The sequence below is a fragment of the Alosa sapidissima genome, chromosome 19 (genome assembly GCF_018492685.1).
Source record: "Alosa sapidissima isolate fAloSap1 chromosome 19, fAloSap1.pri, whole genome shotgun sequence".
NCBI lineage: Eukaryota > Metazoa > Chordata > Actinopteri > Clupeiformes > Clupeidae > Alosa > Alosa sapidissima.
This window is the reverse complement of record NC_055975.1, coordinates 16207001-16227000: the sequence shown is the minus strand read 5'-3', so window position 1 is coordinate 16227000 and position 20000 is coordinate 16207001. Positions and strand designations below refer to the sequence as shown.

Here is a 20000-nt window from a genome sequence, read left to right as displayed (position 1 = left end):
TCTGTGTACACACAAACACAAACGTGGACACACACACACACACACACACAGACATACTCAAGACACAGACACACACACGGTAGCATACACATATAGACATAGCTAGGAAGCACACACATACACACACACACACACACACATCGACTCAAACACAAATGCACACACTCGCCTCGCACACAGATGCAATTCATTCGTTCTTATTACACCTGATGGTGTATTAGCAGTCAAAATGGAGACGGCTGAGTAGGAGGGATGGCAGCTGCTGGCCATGGCTAATAGCGGGGGGGGTGGGGGGGGGGGGGGCTGTTGATCAATAGGAGATATGCTCCTCTCCTCTTCCCGCTCATTAGTCTGACCAGGACCCACTGCCGGCCGGGGCTTTAAATCACGGCTGGATGGGGTGGTCACTGCTGCCCCACGCTGCCCAGAGGACAAGGACAGGAGATCCATGGTAGCGGGGGTGAGGGGGTGTGTGTGTGTGTGTGGGGGGGGGGGGGGCATTGCTGAGGTGAGGGAGAGGGTTATGTGTTTAAGGTGGTTTGAATAGCCTAAAGAGAGTTGGTATGAGAATGAATGAATGAATGAATGACTGTAGTAATACTTGTATATAGTAATACTTTCTAGGCAGCTGCTACTTCATACTTCAAATTGTTGGATATTGCAGTAGACATCCCATGAGGGGATTTTGACAGGATGAGAGAGATATTCTGGAGGCAGGCAGACAAACGTGAGCACACACACACACACACACACACACACACACACACACACACACTATATGCATGTATACACACACACAAACAAATCAGACATGAGGAATACTGGGCCCTTATGGTTGTCAGACTAAGAGCTCTCAAGCAAGAACTTGAGGGTGATGACATGGCGGTTGCTGGAGCGACACGGATGAGGCTTCTCGACATTCCTAACTAGCTGTGCGCTATCGCCAGAGGGGGGAAAGAGACAGGCTCTGGCAATTAGGCCATGGCCAATTACAGTGAGCTAATAGGCTAGGCCCGAGCGCTGCGCGGGACAGAGGGGAGATTAACACTGCTAAATGACGCATCCAGAGTCCTTAAGCAGCCCATGATTAGCTCAGGCGCTAACGGACGCCATTAAGCCATCCCTGGAGAGGTGCGGAGTCACAGACACACATTGTCCTGTGTGTCTGCTGTGTATGTGTGTGTGTGTGTCTCTCTCTCTCTCTCTGTGTGTGTGTGTGTGTGTGTGTGTGTGTGTGTGTGTGTGTGTGTCTTCTGTGTGTGTGTGGGTTGGTGCAGGTGCACACACACACGCGTGTAGAATCGCTCTGTTTTGGGTGTTGAGCGTATAATGATGGTGTTTGACATAAAGCATCCAGACATATGGCTCATGAATACAGCCCTTCACGCCCCTGAAAGTTTCACATATCTTATAGCTTTTGGTGATGATAGGGGAAAAACAAGTATTTGAGGATCCTTTTTCAACACTTTCACCAACCATCCAAAAAAGAAAAAAAAAACTATTTCAATAATAACACTCTCCCACTTAACACCCCTAAATGGGAGCAGCTAGATGCATGTGTGTGTGCCCTGCAAACATGCACAGACACCTCAAATAGGCTGGCGAGCATCCCGATCAGGGCTTTGCGAGACCTCTGTTATTTTATGGAGGGGGGGATTTGGTGCGTGTCTTAAAGGCGGACAAGCCGGCTTCAATACCGCTGGGGGATTATGATCCGAAAATCAATCAATCCCTCACTGTCAATTGGAGGCGAATCACTCACGGCGGCCTGACCTACTTGGAAACAATCTCGTTGAGAGCAGCGGGCCACGCCACAAGGACACCGGAGGAAATAGCCTGACACCTTTCTATTACATAAAACCATCATCATTAAAGGGAGTGCGCGGTCAGACACACACACACACACACACACACACACACACACACACACAAACACCCACACATACAGATACACACACAGAGACACAGACACACACTCAAAGACACACATACACACACAATGATCCACACACATAGTCTGGAGAACAGAGACACATGCACTCCAGAGACACACTGCGTGGTCCGACTCCTCGCTCTCATTAAAGGACCCAAGAGTCAAACGAAAGAAACGTCCAATTAAATTTGAATGCAAAGTTTTGACTTGGCTGTCCTCGCAGTCCAACTCTCACGAACACTGGTACGACATCCAGACACTCAAGTAAAAATCTGCTTCAGACTTAAAAGCTTTAGCCTGGCCCTGCCTGCTTAATATCTCTACTCATTATTATCTCCCTGAGATACTAGTCTGGCTCCCTATGAAGCACTTATGTTACCCTCAGCCCCCAGGACGGTGGGCCAAACAGCAATAAGAGGGGATGACGTTAGTTTCCCAATCCAAATTGGCTGTGGTAAACAGAAGTAGCCATGCCGGCAAACATAAAAAATTTAAGTCGGAAGAAGGTCTAAATTAGCAAAAGGCAAATACATTGTTTCCTGACTGCCGATATGGTTCGTTGTCAGTTTGTAAAGTTTAGGCAAAGCAGAAAGTAATGTTAGGAATCCCTGACCAATGTGATTAGTTAGGCTGGACCAATGATTTCAAAGTTAACGTAAAGTCTATGATGAGTCTATCATGATGCTAATATGATGAAGTCTATGATGAGTCTGAATAGCATGATGCTATTATGATACTTGTGTTGGAAACATTTGCCAATAGAGAGGACGCAGACTCTCTTCTCAAAGTGAAACAAAGTGAGTGAGTCTGGTGAAACCCGGCTATAAAAGACATTCTCTGTGGAAAAGATCTGGCCCTAATCTATGCCAGACCTAGGCCATGTCTATCCCAGAACCAGTGCAACCACATATAGAAAGAACACTGTCTATGGAAAGAACACTATCTCTGCAGTGGCACACTGCAAATGTGAAATGTGAGCCCTGACCTTTCTGAACTGAATCATAAAGCCATATCATATAGTACAAATAATGTAATGTAATGCCTGCAATAACTGCAGCAGAGTATCGTGTTTTGATAGCTCACGGTAAGCTGATAATGAATGATGATCTGTGAAACTCATCTAAACAAGTCGGGCGCAAGGGGAAACAGTGCATGAAGGTTGCTTTGACAATACAATTGAGCTGACAAATGGATGAACTCATTTTAATAAAATTGAAAAGCATACTGTATACCTCCTTATTTATTGGGTATTTGTCGAAGTGAAGCGAGACTACACCAGCTGTGTCTGATGGTCGATCAGCTGACATGATGAGCTTGTCCTGAGTGTTCCGATGTGTTGCCGGTACTGCGAGCTTCAGACATAAGCCATTTTTCATTTCATTGATTTCAGTTTGGTAGCCTTCCTAGTATGCACTTCCCTTGTGTACTCATTTGTTTGGTTCAAAACCCAGCTCCAGACTCAGAGGCTCTTATTGCTTTCAAAACATCATTCCTATAGACCCTTTCAACAATAAAAACAAAAACAATGCTTGAACGCTCTATTTGGGCCCCAATCTACTTCCTCTGCATTAAGATAACATATGGAATGTTAAAAAGGAAGTCTTGTGGGGCCAACTATGATGCTGATAATGGAACTCTCTTGAAAGGGTCCATTCAACTGCAGATCAGCGGTTCCCGGGCTGGCTGTACTGTACTCTCGTATGAAGAGTCGGTCCGCATTGCCTCTGTCACAGAGCGGGGGAGACACTGGACCTCCCAGAGGCACGGTGCCACGTTGAGAATTTACTACAGGCGGCCCGCGCGCTCCGACAGAACAAGTAGCCGGGAATGTAAATAGTTGCGCTCTTGTGCGGGAAAAGCCTTCCTTCATCCGCGGGGAGGAAAGCTGTATGAGGAGATGAATGCGGGGGGTAAGCGCTTGTGAGGGCTGGGGCTGCGCCGCTGTGTGCTTCATTGGTCCGAAAATACATCTCATTCCTCATTTCCAGCGTGGGTGCTATGCCTATAGATCCCTTTCTCCAGCTTATGGGTCATTATGGATTGTGGGATTTGTATTCTCAGTTTGTGGCTGCCTATTAGGGGACACACACCGTTAGTCTGGACATCCTCTCCACAGGGGATCAGAGGGTAAAAGTCATTTCAGAAAGCACAGAGTACTTTGTTAATGTACTGTACTTGTTTGTTTTGTTGTTGCTTCAAAGGTTTGTGTACCGTACTGTATGTGCATTATTGTTCACCTTTTGGTAATATAAATGTCTGTGTGGGTGAACCTTTCAGATGTTTTGTTTCTGTAGAGGTGTGCATTTTACACTTATTTATGTGTGCATATATGTGCATGAATTGAAAACACACAGGTGTGTGTGTCAGTGTGTGTGTCTGCGTGTGTGTCTGCATGTGTGTCTGCGTGTTTATGTGTGCGTACATGTGCATGAATTGAAAACAATGTGTGTGTGTGTCTGTGTGTGTGTGTGTGTGTGTGTGTGTGTCGGTGTGTGTGAGTGTGTTTGTGTGTGTATGTGTGTCTATGTGCGTGCATGCCTGTGTGTGTGCATGCATGTGCGTCTGTGTGTGTGTCTGCGTGTGTGTCTCCGTGTGTGTCTGTGTGTATTAGCAGGGTGGAGTCTGTGGGTGGAGATGAATAGCACAGCCATTGGGCTGTGGTCAGAGCATGGCAGCGGTGTGGGATTGATTGCGGTGTAACAGCAGCCCAGTATTGATGGAGCGCAGCAAGAGAGGCACATCGACCGCCACCGAAGCTGCAAAGGCACACGAGCCCAAATCACCTCCTTTCCACCCGCTCATTCACTCGCTCCTTCTCTCCCTCTCTCTCTCCATCCCTCTCTGACTCTTCCTCTTCACGCAAACTTAGGTCTCACTCACTCTCCTTTTCTCCCTCTCAATCTCTCCATCCCTCTTCCCCGACCCGTGCTCTTCTTCTCCCAAACGTATGCCTTATACATCCTTTTCTCTTTCTTGGTCTATCCATCTCTGTCTCTCTCTCTCTCTGTTCCACAAGTTTTAGTCTTATCCACTCTCCTTCTCTCTCTCCATCCATCCATCTCTCGTTCTCTCTCTATCTGTTCTCTTTTTTCTCGGGCTGAAGCCTCATTCTCCTTCACTCTCTCCAGAAGGAGAAGCCTCTCTGTGTGTGTCGGCCCTGTTGTAAATCTCTGTGCACTTCTGACTAACAGCTGGATGTGGCGTGCCTGGTTGCACACCCCTCTGTATGCTGAACTTCAGGGAAGCTTTTCATTGTGTGTACACGACTTCATGATTCCTTCATGATTCATTTAGAGCCCCCTGTCTTCTCAGCTGCTGTATAATTCACCGGCGACAAATTGTGCGCTCTTGAGAACAGAAGAAAGGGCCATTTTAAAATTTTTAAAACGACCAGGACACCAAGCACATTAAGCTAATTGGGTAGTGAAACATGAATTGGGCGACAGTAATACAAGAGCCATGTGTGTGTGTGTGTGTGTGTGTGTGTGAGTGTGAGTGTGAGAGAGAGAGAGAGAGAGAGAGAGAGAGAGAGAGAGAGAGAGAGAGAGAGAGAGAGAGAGAGAGAGATAGGGAGAGAGTCTGTTAAAGGCACCCTGTCTAACTTCAACTTTAAACAAAGTTTGTATTTACTTTCGTATCTCATCTCCTGATCAAATGATATGTGTGTCATTGAGGCCTGCTGAAAAAGATGAAATAATTGATCAGTAAACAAAGCAGCTGTATTATCTTGTGTGCACTCCAACATCCTCTTTCATCTCTCCTTCCTCCTCTCTCTTCCCTCACCACACACACACAATACACCATCCAGAACATACCTTTATAGATTTTACATGAGCTGAAGCCATTTTGCCAAGGACCTTTAATAACATGCTACAATCACGACACTGTGCTTAAAAAAGAAACTATGTTCAAGACATGCTGATACTTTCTGATAATGCAGCAATTGTGGTCATCACTGTATTTCTTCAAATGGGTTTCATAATCATAGGCCATCATAAAGAGACCAAGTTCATGGCCACAGAACAAAGGGTGGTTAGGTAGGTGAAAGCATTGCAAAGCATTGTTTAGCAGGGTTTTGCAAGCCCTGAGAAACAAGCCCTGAGACGGCCACGGCGGCCGCGGTCTCTTAGCAACGGCGATGGGGAGGGAGGAGAGCGACATTGAATTATGGTAATCACCTGAAAGAGAAGCTCCCTTTTCTGTGGGCCTGCTCTGACCTTCATCAGGCAGAACTCTGAAAGGCAGCTAATCGCCCTGTGTTTTGAGTTGCACCACGCCATCGATCGGACTGACGCACGATGGAAGGGACCGAAACAAGAAACGGCCAAAGTGGACTCAAGTGTCCTCACAAAGGCCCTCTCTCTCTCTCTCTCTCTCTCTCTCTCTCTTTCTCTCTCTCCCTCATCCCCTCACTCTCGTGCTTTCTTTCAACTCTTAACTACTTTGTTTGGCAAAACTTTGGCATGCTGAAAATAAAAGTAAAACTTTGAGAGGTGGTTCTATTGTGCGGCTTTATTTTGGTCCCACAACACAACTGCATAGTGCAGGCCTGGCCATTTCAGAAAGATACTTAAATAGTGTTTCTTATTTTCTTCAGGATATTGTCCTCCACATAAAAGTGTTCAAAGAGGAAAACAAATTCTAATTTGAGGTGTTGTGTTTTTGACTCTCATGGGGCGTGAAACAAGGGACAGAAATGAAGGAGAAATGTTTGTTTGTATTTGTGTGTGTGTGTGTGTGTGTGTGTGTGTGTGTGTGTGTGTGTGTGTATGAAAAAGCACAGGTATAGTTGCAAGCACATCTGCAGTATGTGCATGTATTTGTACAAATATGAGACTGTATTGTTTGGGCATGTGCTTGTGAGAGTGTGAGAAAAAGAGAGAGAACGAGAGAGGAGTATGTGTGTGTGTGTGTGTGTGTGTGTGTGTGTGTGTGTGTGTGTGTGTGTGTACACATCTCTAGGGTACACCAGCGGGGCTGTCACTCTCGAGTCATCGCATCTCCCTTCACAATTTCACACCATCCGTCAGATGTGAGGGGGAGTGTAAGGGCCACAGCTCATGAAAAGAAAAGTTGTGAGAGTATTTTTTTTCTCTTTTACCCTCTCCCTGCCTTTCTATCTATCCCTCTCTCCCTCTCTCTCTCTCTCTCTCACATAGCCACAACGCTGAATAATTCACAATGATAATTCCAACAAGACCAAGAGTAACCAAATGTTAAATTCATAAAGAATCTGTCATTTTCCAGTTTCACATCACTTAAGGAGACTTTCAACTCTAACCTAACCGGAAAAAAAAACAAACAGCCTCTTAAAAGGTAAGGTTCATGTGTAAAACCTAACCAAAGCATAAGAAAGCCGACCTCTTCTGTGCATAGTTAGGTTTGTCCATTTAAAAGAATATGCCGTGTATTTGCAACCAACATTTCCATTTCAATGGCTTTTCCTTAACATGCTGTTCCTTGGGCTGTAATGTAGCTTACGGGAGCATTACATGCAAATGCACATAAATGTGTGAAGGGCTAAGTGAACATTTAGGCTCGTAATTGGAGATTTTAAAAGATCACATTTATTTACCTTGGTGTGTGTTACCAGGGGCGGGGGTAACTCTATAGTTTTCTGAAAGTGCAGAATGAAGGATCCAATGTGTGTGTGTGTGTGTGTTTGTGTGTGTGGAGGGGTCATTCAAGGACAAGATCCGTAGCCAGGGCGAGGTGTAATAATCAAAATCAGCAGGGAGAGAAGAAGGGTGGAGGTGCTCCCAGTAGGAGTGATGCGGTAACCATTACTGAGGGTGCAGCGTCACCATGGCACCAAGAGTAGAGATGCACCAACAGCGTTGTCAACGGTAACACAGAGAAGCACAGAAAGGGAGACACAAGACAGAAAGACGGCATGACAGAGAGACAGAGAGAGAGAAAGAAGGGAAAAAGACAGATAAGAGAGGAGAGAGGGGATGAGTGGGTGACAGGTGTATTCTAACTGACAGGATGCCAGGAGCCCTCAGACACAGAGACATGAGAGAGAAGAAAGAGTGTGAAGCACACACACACACACACACACACACACAAACTCTCTCTCCCTCACACACACAAACACACACACACACACACACACACACGCACACACGCACAGACGCCCCCACACACACAATCACTCACACACACACACACACACACACACACACACACACACACACACACAGAATCACACACACACACACCCACATACACACACAATCACACACACACACACACACACACACACACACACACACACACACACACACATACTGTACATACATACACACACTTTATCTTCCAGAAAGGGGGAATCAAAGACAGACTGAAGAAAACGATTGTAGCAGACAGAATATTGCTATTAGTGCAGCTATCTGCCTCAAATAATGGCCAAGACAAATGGCAATCAAGAGATATATGATCCAAAAATGTCTGTTACTGCCAATAAATCAAAGCACAGAGGACCAGGGGCATTTAGGAACATCCTCAGGTGTCTTTGGGATCAATGAAAAACAATCAATCAATCAGTCAATCAATCAATGAGAGAGAGAGAGAGAGAGAGAGAGAGAGAGAGAGAGAGAGAGAGAGAGAGAGAGAGAGAGAGCGCTCATACTCACAGGTGGCGTTAGTGAGGCGGAAGGTTACGGAGGTGTCGGGGATGTCACACACGTTCCGCACAGACACCTGGCATGTGTAGTTGGCAAAGTCCTGCGGTCTCAGGTTCTTCAGCTTCAACACCTTGGTCTCACCCTGTACACACACACACACACACACACACACACACACACACACACACACACACACACACAGACAAAGACAGAGAGACAAAGAAACAAATACACAGGTTCCATGACACATGTCAGATAAATGGATCAAAGTCCAAGAGTGGTGCTGAGATTCAATAGCAAAGAAAAACTGTCTGGTCAAGCACAAGTCATTCCACTGAAATGACTAACCTATGGTTAACGAAGTGATGATTTAGCCATTCTGTGGACATCAACAGCACAAACCATTCAACCTTTCAGTTTCATTTCATTTCAGTAAGTAACTGAACAATATAAATATGCCTGATCTCAAGCTTGACATTCTATCAAGTTTGAATCTAATCTATCTATTTGCTTTACATTATACCTCTAGGCTCTGCAATCTCAATTAAACAGGGTAAGTTAGTGCTTGACCATATGAAAGTGTCCAAATGATAGTAGCCTATTACAGAGACATGGTGGACTGACTCCTACTTAAGATGCAAGAGAAGGGACAGCAGTGGAGCATGGCACAGCTGACAGTCTAGCATGGCAGAGTAAGAGCCAGGAAGCGGAGGAGACAGCACCGGGGTGGGGTGGGGGGGTGGGGGGGGGGGGTGCGCGATGTTACTGTCACTGTCATATATTAGTGAGACAGCCAAAAGAAAGGGAGCTGGCACAGAGACAGGATCACACTCTCTTGCTCTATATCTGTGTGTGTGTGCATGTGTGTGTGCGTGCGTGTGTGTACGTTACTGTGTGACATGGAGGGCTAAATGGACAGACTGTGTGTGTGTGTGTGTGTGTGTGTGTGTGTGTGTGTGTGTGTGTCAGAGAGAGAAAGAAAGAGAGACAGAGAAACAGAGAGAATGGGTTGGATTTATGAATGCCAAAATCTTTTCTCTGTGCTCCTGGGGGAAGTCATCAACCAAATGAATGATCTTTAGAGTTATAAATTATAAAACCATCAACCCCCCCCCCCCCCCCCCCGCCCCACCACCACTACCACCACCACCACCACCACCACCGACCCTCCCTCCTCACTCCTCCTCCATCACCCGCCCACTCACTCTTCATCCAGTGCACCTCCTCCTCCTCCCCCCCTCCTCCCCTCCTCCCTCTCTCCATCTCTCCATCTCTAGCTCTTTTCCCCTCCCAATGTAACTGGAGCTGTTCTTTAGTAATGCTTTACAGATTTTGACTATATGTGTGAGGCCCTGTTCCTGCCTGTCTGCTTTGCACAGACCAGAGAATCTCTCTAATAAATCACTCCGGTCTGCATGGGGAGAAGCAGCAGAACAATGGCCCTGCCCTGGAGGGCTTCGCACCAGAGGGGAAGGCAAGAGCCTTATGAAGATGTTGGTCTGAAGGATTTACTTATGCACTGAGAGAGACGTCGGGAGGATGTCTGGAGCCTTAAGTCGAAAAGCTTTGCACAGAAAGTAGCATGACTAGCTGGAGAGCGGTGTGGTCTTCAGCTGCAGTAGTCATGCTACTTTAAGCTTTGGGTGTGGTCTTCAGCTATTCACGCTGGTTTCTGCACAAACGAGCCTCTTTGGTGGACATCACCTTTTATGTGTATAACTTGTATTATACTACATATATCTGAGTGTGTGTGTGTGTGTGTGTGTGTGTGTGTGTGTGTATGGAGGGTGACTTTAGGTCTTACTGGGAGGCTACATCGGGCACGTAACTGAAGAGTTCCATTCATGTACAGTAGTGTCTGCTGTAACAATTAGCTTCCATCAATTGAAATGGCTACACCAGATGTGATAGCGGCGCATACATTCAGAAAAATTAGAGTCTTCTAAAACTATTTTTTATGCTCCGCAAACAGAGTGCTTTAGTTATGGACCAGGTGTAGCCCAGGCCTTATTGTGTGTGTCATTGTTTGTGTGTGTGCCTGCTTAGTGTAGTGTAGTGTAGTGTGGTGCAGTGTCGTGTGTATGGGTGCAATCACCTGTGTGTACAGCGGCTCATAGATGTCGACCCCCTGGTCTTTGTTCTGCTCGATGAGCCGGCTGCCTCTCTTCCAGATGAAGCGTGCTGGTGGGTTGGAATTGACCGTGCAGCGCAGGAACACCGTTTTCTCCTGGTAGTAGCTCCCCCGCACGTCACTGATGGTCTGATGCACCGTCAGCAACGGCTTATCCAAGTCTACACACACACACACACACACACACACACACACACTATGAATATCCTACTCAGTATTTTTATTCTCAAATGTAAACAGAAGAGAGTCAAATATTGTTTCCTGCTGTATCTGTCAACAGATGAATCCACTTTTTTTGGAAGGAGAAACCGTTGCACAGTTGGACTTGTCTACAGCTCATGCAGTTTTCCTGTAGTTTACTGTCCAGTTACCCATCAGTGTACAAACACAACAGGTTCAAAGACAAATATTTAACACCACTCCTGAGAGGGGTAGCAGTGCTTTCTGATCAGATCAGGAAGAGACTGCTACTTATCATTTCAGACGTGTTTCCTTCCATACAAATCTTTTGTTTTGCACTTTTGAAAAAGAACAATGGCCTTTGATCCAAACGGAAGTGTCAGAACACTCTGATGTTTCCATAGCAATCATGAACGTACACAAAGATGATAAACAAAGACCTGAGGGCCTATTAAAGGCTTTGGCTCTGCATAGATAAATACAAACCTGCACTCACACACAAAACATGATTGTGTTCAAAAGATCCACCCACTCAACAGATCCCAATTCCAAAGCCTAACTTTTTACAAACTGTTTTAGACATACAGGAGGTTCCTCCCCTGAGGTACTTCATCATTTATATATCCCAGTCACTCTAGTGGCCTACACCCAGGGGTGAGTCCCTGCACCCTGGGACACGGGCACTATAAAATTGGACACAGGTTAAGTCACGTAACATTACAGTGTCAGTCAGTGTTTTATTGAGCAGCTTTACACAAAGAGCTGCTGTTTTCTTGATCATACAGTGTGTAGGTATTCACTATGGATCAGGGTGGTAGAGCGTGAGAGAGAGAAAGAGAGAGAGAGAGAGAGAGAGAGAGAGATTGAAGAAATAGAGAGAGATAATAGAGAGAGAAATTCTTGCTAGCGGGCCATGTATGAGAGAGAGGCAGAGAGAGACATAGAGACATAGAGAGAGAGAGAGAGAGAGAGAGGAGAGAGAGGAGAGAGAGAGAGAGAGAGAGAGAGAGAGAGAGAGGGGAAGACTGACAGTCTTGTTAGTGGCCCTTGTGAAGTGTAGGAGGCCCGGGGAAGGGCTGACTCAGCGAAGCCTCCGTCTCTCTCAGGGGCTGGGCTCTATTAGTCTGACCAGTGGCTGACCTGCCGCGCGGACGGATCAATGGGCCAGAGCCTAAAGCCCCAGGCACAGAGGCAGCACTCAGCTGGCCTCTACCAACACAGAGATAGGTGGAGAGAGAGAGAGAGGGAGGGAAAGAGAGAGAGAGGGAGGAGAGAGAGAGAGGGAGGGAAAGAGAGAGAGGGAGGAGAGAGAGAGAGGGAGGGAAAGAGAGAGAGAGAGGGAGGGATGGAAGGAGAGAGGGAGTGAAAGCAATGCAAAGCAGTGTTGTCATTATTAATGTCAATTGTTGTTATTATTACTATTAATTGCTAATTATTTTCTTCTCTTGATGTAATTTTCTCCATTACTGCTTTGGCAACATTGCAAAACTTACAGTCATGAATTACAGCTCAATGAATTGAAATTTAATTGAAAATTAAAAGCATGAGAGGTAAGGGCGCACCCACTAATGTCTGCAGGGGCACACGTTCAAGGGTTGGGATTTTCCTGCTTTACTTTATCACACATAGTTTTCTCTCTCTCACACACACACACACACACACACACACACACACACACACACACACACACACACACACAGTACCTCTCACACCAACATGCTGACCTTCTCTACGTCAATGGTAGTCTCACACGTGCAATATATTATCAAACAACTGTGTAATGTCCCCCGACCCCTTAAGCTGCTCAAACACAAAGCATCATGAAAATGTAATTATGTGGTCATCCATTTCTCCTTTTCCCTCTATCTAATTGACCTCCACCTGCTCTCAGATTGTCCCCTGTCTGTCTCTCTCTCTGTCTCTCTCTCTCTCTGTCTCTCTCTCTCTCTCTCTCTCTCTCTCTCTCTCTCTCTCTCTCTCTCTCTCTCTCCTTGCCTCTCTTTCACTCCTCTACTTAATCCCTTTTTCCATGTGTTAGTGCCACTTAATCCCTTTTTCGAAGTGCCTGTAGATTTCAGTGTCTGCATCACGTATTGAAAAAAAGACATTCAACTCTTATTTACACTTTACAATTTCAACCTTAAACCTCAAACAGGTTTGTTTGTGTGTGTGTTGGTGAACTTCATGAACTTTCACCAAGCCCACACTGTCGAGACCGTAAAAGTGGACAAGGCCAAGCCATCGGTATCGATGCACTACTATTTTGAGCAGCTGGAGATCTGACCAGCTCAGGGAGCTGTGGGTAGGAGAGGCTGGAAAATCGACCCTGACCATGCAGGACTGAGAGAGCCCCCCCCCCCCCCCCCCTGCCCCACCCCAGCCCAGTCTGTCCTCCTCAGTGCAGGGGAACCGATGGTGGATAATAATGAGATGTCTATGACTCATCTAATTAGAGCAGTGGAGGGAACAGTCCAAGAGAGGTGACGAGCAGATTTCTCTCTCTCTCCCTCACGCTCTCTCTCTCTCTCACTGTCTTTATCTATCGGTTCATTTTCTTGTGCTCTTCATCTTTTAGCTCCGTTGTTCTCCCTCTCTCCGTCAGCTTCTCTCTCCACCAACTCTCTTTCATGTTCTCTGTCTACATCTCTCTCTCTCTCTCAATTCAATTCAATAGCTTTTATTGGCATGGCCATTCAAAAAGAGACAGTGTTGCCAAAACAAGTACAGACATTTTTTTTTTTAATCAGAACCTTCTGACACACTCTGTCTCTCTCCCATCATCCCTTTTTTTCTATTTTGTGCTCATTGTCTCAGCCCAAACCCATGCCACTCTCTCTCTCTCTCTCACACTCTCTCTCTCCCTATCTTTCTCTCTCTCTCTCTCTCTCTCTCTCCACTAGTTATTGGTCGGGGTGAGTGGAGGGCTGGGGTGCTTCACTGTGATGCAGCTGAGCCTAATTGGCACATTGACAAGTCATCCTGCTCCGTCACAGAGACTACATCTCATCTCATACCACTGTCGCCCTCACTAGAAACACAACTCGCAAGACATAGACACAGACACACACACACACAAACACACACACTCACACAAACATGCACAATTTCACACCAAATACATACACACACAAAACATACATTCTGTACATAGAATATCTCTCTCACACACACACACACACACACAAACATGCACAATCTCACACCAAATACATACACACACAAAACATACATTCTGTACATAGAATACCTCTCTCTCTCACACACACACACACACACACACACACCACACACACACACACACACACAGGGGGTCCAAGTTCTCTCTTACTTCTAGTCCTTGCTGAACACTCACATTTGTGAGGCTGTTTACTTGCAGCACAAGAAAACAGCCCATTGGGCCAAATGGGGCTTTTTGTTATCTGGCTTAGTCCTGATTGAGCTAAACCACCGTTTCATACAGGGGACCCTTGACAGCAAGTAGCAAACGACTGATTGGATGTCTTTCATCCAAACAGGAAAGAATAGAAAAGAAAAGAAGCTGTTTGGAGCCTGCTGGTCACTGTTGAGCACACCTCAGCAGCACAAGCAGTCTGAACAATGCAACTTAACTCATGTGTATGAAACCTTGGTGAGGGAGGATGTGGTCCTGTGTGTCAGCAGAGTGCAATAGAGTCAGAAGCGAAGATTCTAGAACAGAGAACAGAGCTCTGTTCTAGAATCTTTGGTCAGAAGTGTCAGAAGTCAAACTGATGTGCGGTTATCATTCCCAATGTGTCAATAGCCACAATGGAAGAGCACAGAGCTTGCTTTGAACTGAAACACACGACTCAGGAGGGGCATGTTTGCATGTATGATTATAGTGTGTGTGTGTGTGTGTGTGTGTGTGTGTGTGTGTGTGTGTGTGTGTGTGAGAGAGAGAGAGAGAGAGAGAGAGAGAGACCAAGAGAGATGGAGAAATGTAAAATTAATGTAACTGTGAGTCCCTTGGTTTAGGCCACAGCTGCCTTGTGTTTTCAAGTGCGAAGTGAAGAAGTGCCAAATATGGGCAAGAGGGAATACACCACCCGTCACAACCATCCCTCTCCCCTTTGCCTTTCTTACACACACACACACACACACACACACACACACACACACACACACACACACACACACACACACACACACACACACACACACATACACACAAATGTGTTGACAAACTTAGTGCCCTGAAGTTGACTGAATTTTGATTTCTCATTTCCCTGCTGTGTTCCCTCAGGTGCCCCAATCCAACTCTATTACGGATATGGGGGCCTCTGCAAAATGCATGTGCTTGCAGCTCCATGTGCTTGCTCACTCACACACACACAACACAACACAACACAACACAACACAACACACACCACACAACAAACACACACACACACACACACACTGTAATGCTGTCTGCTGAATATACTGCATGGTGTGCTATACCTGTTACAAACAATATGATGCTAGATATAGCATTGCAATACTCTATACGCTGGACAGAAATATATCTTCTGTGTCAGATTGGTGTTCTAATCAGAGCTGACACTCAGTCAGTGTAGGGATACACATGAAGTTTTCTATAAGGTATGTTATAACCTTAATCTCTCTCTTCTCTCACTTTCTCTCTCTCTCTCTCTCTCTCTCACACCCACACACACACACACACAGTGTGAAGACATGAATTGTTGTACTGTATTTGCCAATTGAATTGCTAATTAACACAAACTACTTGGATTGCTGGTATTACTGTGCAGTTTACAGCATCTATATTGTGTGTCACATAAACTGCAGCCTATCTAGCAGCCAAGTGGAATATGTGTTCTCCGCTTGGGACGGATCCAATAACCCATTAAGAGATCACACTCATAAACACCTTCAGAGACAAGGGAGATAGAACCAACACATACATATGCAAACACACACACACACACACATACACACACACACACAAACTTGTAATTCCTCTTTCACACAGCCTCCTTGTATCTGTCTACACCTATCAAAAGATCAATATCAATAAAAACGATTGGACAACTGGAATAAACAGGGTAGTGTAATTGTAAAGCTGTCATAATATTATTGACCATTAGTGACTCGTCAAATAATATATTTTATATGTAGAAAAGCAATTTGTGTAAAGATACAATTCATTCATATTAGATATTGATTTCAATTGTAATAGGCACGGTGCTACATGGGGGATACACATGCCCAAATACTATAGACAAACTAGGTTGCCAAAGATTAAAAATAGACCTGAGAACACACATTCTCACACACAAACACACACACACACACACACACACACACACACACACACACACACACACACACACACACACACACACACACACAAACAAACACACACACACACACACACACGTTGGATTATCACAGCAAGCCATAGAGTAGCTATTCACAGTGCTGCTGTACTGTAGGTCAGGCCTCAGTGGTACATTACCATACACACAACCACACTTACACATTCTGTACACAAACAGACATCAATTCATGCATCCACTAGAACAAACACAGTCACAAATCCACACGAATCAGGTCAACAGATGCAGCCTCCGGCGGAAGGGACACTCCACAGCGTGTGCAGGGACCACAGTGAACGGTGGCCAACCTCAGCAGACAGGTGGACAGACATGACAAGCCCGAGTACCGCTCCAGCCACAAGGGACAGCAGAGAGTGGTCAAAGAGAGGGCAGGAGGGAGAGAGGGAGAGGGAGAATGGAAGAAAAGGGGGTTGATAAGAGATGTAGACTGACAGAGAGAGAGAGAGAAAGAGAGAGTGGGAGTATTGAACATATGCTTCGCATGCACTGTACAAATTATGGAATTAAATATAGGTGTGTTTTTGAGTAAACGTGAGTGAGTGTGTGAGTGAATTAAGTTTGTGAACACATCTTCACAGTCTGCACGTGTGAGAGAGATGCATTTTTCTATTGCAGGAGAGACGGGGCTCCAGTACAGTAAGACAGTAAGACAGATGAATGATGCTCACTCAGGCTTCATTTTAAGGGAGGGAAACTCCAGCTCGAATTTGCTCTGGAGCTAATGATTTATACCACAGTTTTATACCTCACAGATTTTATTAAACACGTCTTTAAAATTAATGGCAGTATCTAGCCGGACAGAGAGACACATACTCCCGAGAGTGTGTTAGGGGTGCGAGGGATTCCGCAACGCCTCGTTTCCTATTGCGCCAAGCAGCGGCAATAGAGACGTCAGTGTCAATTTGTCACTGTCAGGCGTCGTTTCTTTTCCAGGCGACGCAAATCATCGGCCAGGCGAGGCCTGTGTCGAGTGTGGCGTCTGAGCGGCACCAGCGCGTTACTGGGCTTCTGGGCGTCTGCTCGGCCGCGTCTATTCTCAGCGGTCAGCAGAGCACAAGAATACAGCCCGAGACGCCTGCCTGTATTTGATCAGACAGGAAGTGCGTCTAAAGACAGCTGTATCCATAGCTGAGAGCTCTCCGCATAATTCTGAAAATTGTCTGAAATTATCTCAGGCTGTTTAGCATTTATATTTAGAATTAGAAATGGTTGCCATTTTCCAGGAATCGAGCTGACTAAGAAAATGTATCTTCAGGACACAAAGACCATTTAGCACCTTGATGTCCAGATGAGATAAACACTACTTCCTCCAGAGCGTGGTAAGGAACTGCCCATTAGCCAGGGCTCTACAGTGCGCAAAAAAATATTTAGGCGCACTGGTGCGAATGACTTCTAACTATGTCAATGTTTGTCTACAAAATACACCGCAACATCGAGAAACATTACTGTGCAAACCATAGAATCACGTCGCAAATGCAGCATAAAAACTACACCTCCCATCAACGTTAGCAGTTTCGCGTTGTGACTCGCTAGTAGTCGCTTCTATCAAATCTAAGAGCGCGCAGAAAAAGCGGAAAGTTAGACTAGCCAGCCAAGATGCAAAGATTGAAGAAATTAGTTCTTCTATCCACCGAATTCATCGGATATAGGAGGAACAGGATGAGATTCTGAGAATGCAGTGAGAGAAGGAAAGGTAACCTAACATGCCTTTTAGCCCAGTTGACGTATTGGCTGCAATATGCAAAATATAGCTGTAGCGAACAGGCACAAAAGTAGCCTCCCGTATTACTCCCATTTTATTCAAAGGTAGAACGCTGACAACTCCAGGCTTCCACGCATGCTTGTTTGTTTATACCGAATACAAGCTGAAGTGCAAAACGAAAGTTTGCCTACCTAACGTTTGCCTCCTGCCCCCATCAATGCAGATATTAAAAAAAAAAAAGGATAAAAAATATATATATCCTTGATAGCCTATGTTGGGTTTGTGGAAGAGAAAATGGACTGTTTTAGTAGTAGTATTAGGCAGTATGCAGTCAGATAGGTCACCATGGGCATATTTGGATTAGCTACAGATGGATTCACAAATACAGTAAATAAATTAGCCTACATTTGGCAGGATACTTGATATACAGGCTAAATGCCAATATGGCAATGTATTTAATTATTTTACATTAACAAAATGTAGGAAAATAGAACAGACTGAAAATAAAGTAGGCACTGATCTTTAAAATCCTGTTTCCTGTAGCCTAAATGTTGTCAGTCATTCTTAATATTTGCAATTGGTGCATTGACATGTTTAACTGTTAGCTGCAGTGTAATGTTAGATTATGTGTAAGTTAAGTACAGAAGTGACTGTGCACCCAAATTTTTGTCTGTGCTCCTAATTTTTTTAACTTGGGCGCACAAGTGCTCCTGGAAAAAAATGTTAGTGTAGAGCCCTGCCATTAGCCATTTGTTTCTTGTCATCAAAGATATTCATTAGGAATCATGCTGTAGGTAATTGAGCAGAAATGGATATAACATTATCCCAGCAGTGCCTAGGATTGACCTTTTGGGCTCTGAAAGGATTTTGAGCAGTGAAGCCATTAAATATGGCCACATTAACACCAAAGATCAATATTCAATTAATCAATGAACGGTATTAGGACATATTAGATTAATTATCCTCCCCATAAACCATGTAGCGCTAGTTTTGGGAGAGACAGGAGACCGTGTCCACACACACACACACACACACAGACTGAGTTACCTTCTACAGAGGTAATAATCCTGCTACCCTACTCCTAATTCACCCATGGCAACGGGACAGATTATTTAACAGAAAAGGAGAGAAAGGGACGGAGAGAGAGAGAGAGAGAGAGAGAGAGAGGAAGAGAGGGATATAGAGCTGATGGGCAGAGGAGAGAAAGAGGAGTGGGATGGAGGGAGCATAAGTGCCATAAAAGGCAGAGTGGGAGGAAAGAGAGAAAGCGCACAGAAAGACGAGAGGTACAAATGGGCTGCAGACAAAGAAGAGAAAGAAGGCTGGGGGAGAACAAGGTGAACAGAGAAAGATGTGCGGAGAGATGCATGCGTTTGTGACAAGAGAGAGAGGTAATTTGGCATTAGCAATATCAGAGAGAGTGGAGAGAGGGGAGAGGAAGAATGGAGGAGAGGAGGAGAGGTCAGAGGGAATCTATCTGATAGTGTAACACAAGGTGACCTCCGATCCCAGCGGCTCCCTGAGGAGGAAGCTTCATTTCCAAATCCGCTTTGATTTCCAATAAACAAGCATGGGCCTCAGAGGCCTCATCTCTCTCTTTCTCTCTCTCTCTCTCCCTCTCCCCCTCCTTTCCTCTCTCTCTCTCTCACACACTCTCTCTCCATCCCTCTTGCTTGCTCTCTGTCTGTCTGTCTGTCTGGTGTCTACATATTTGTGTGGAGGCATATGCAGTTGCCTTGTGTGTCCATGCTGTGCAAATGTATGCAATCATCTTTATGTTTGTCCATCATCACAGACATGGCAGCCCTTGCACCATATAGATCTACTGCATGCTGGATTACCACAAAATCTCTGTTTGAGCCTTTACATGTACACACACACACACACATTCAAGTAGCCCGAATAGTATGACCTACAGTAGTTAGAATCACAAACAGCCCCCACGGCCATGGTAAATGACTGAGTGGTCATAAGAAGTGACGATTTGACACGGACTGCTCACTAACTTCCCTGGATAGCCAGTAGTAAATGATCAATAAAGAGGAGCAAATACAGGCTACCTGGGACGGCT

General features: G+C 45.4%; 1 protein-coding gene across 2 annotated transcripts in view; it reads right to left on the bottom strand.

The window, feature by feature from the left end:
* Positions 1–20000, bottom strand: part of LOC121692689 (MAM domain-containing glycosylphosphatidylinositol anchor protein 1) — a 182844-nt gene that overhangs the window by 73443 nt on the left and 89401 nt on the right. For both annotated transcript variants that reach the window (XM_042071495.1, XM_042071496.1), the window contains 2 exons: positions 10655–10851; positions 8569–8701 (listed from right to left, as the gene is read on the bottom strand). In XM_042071495.1, coding sequence (XP_041927429.1) covers positions 8569–8701; positions 10655–10851 — 330 coding nt within the window. The remainder of the gene's footprint in view (positions 1–8568; positions 8702–10654; positions 10852–20000) is intronic.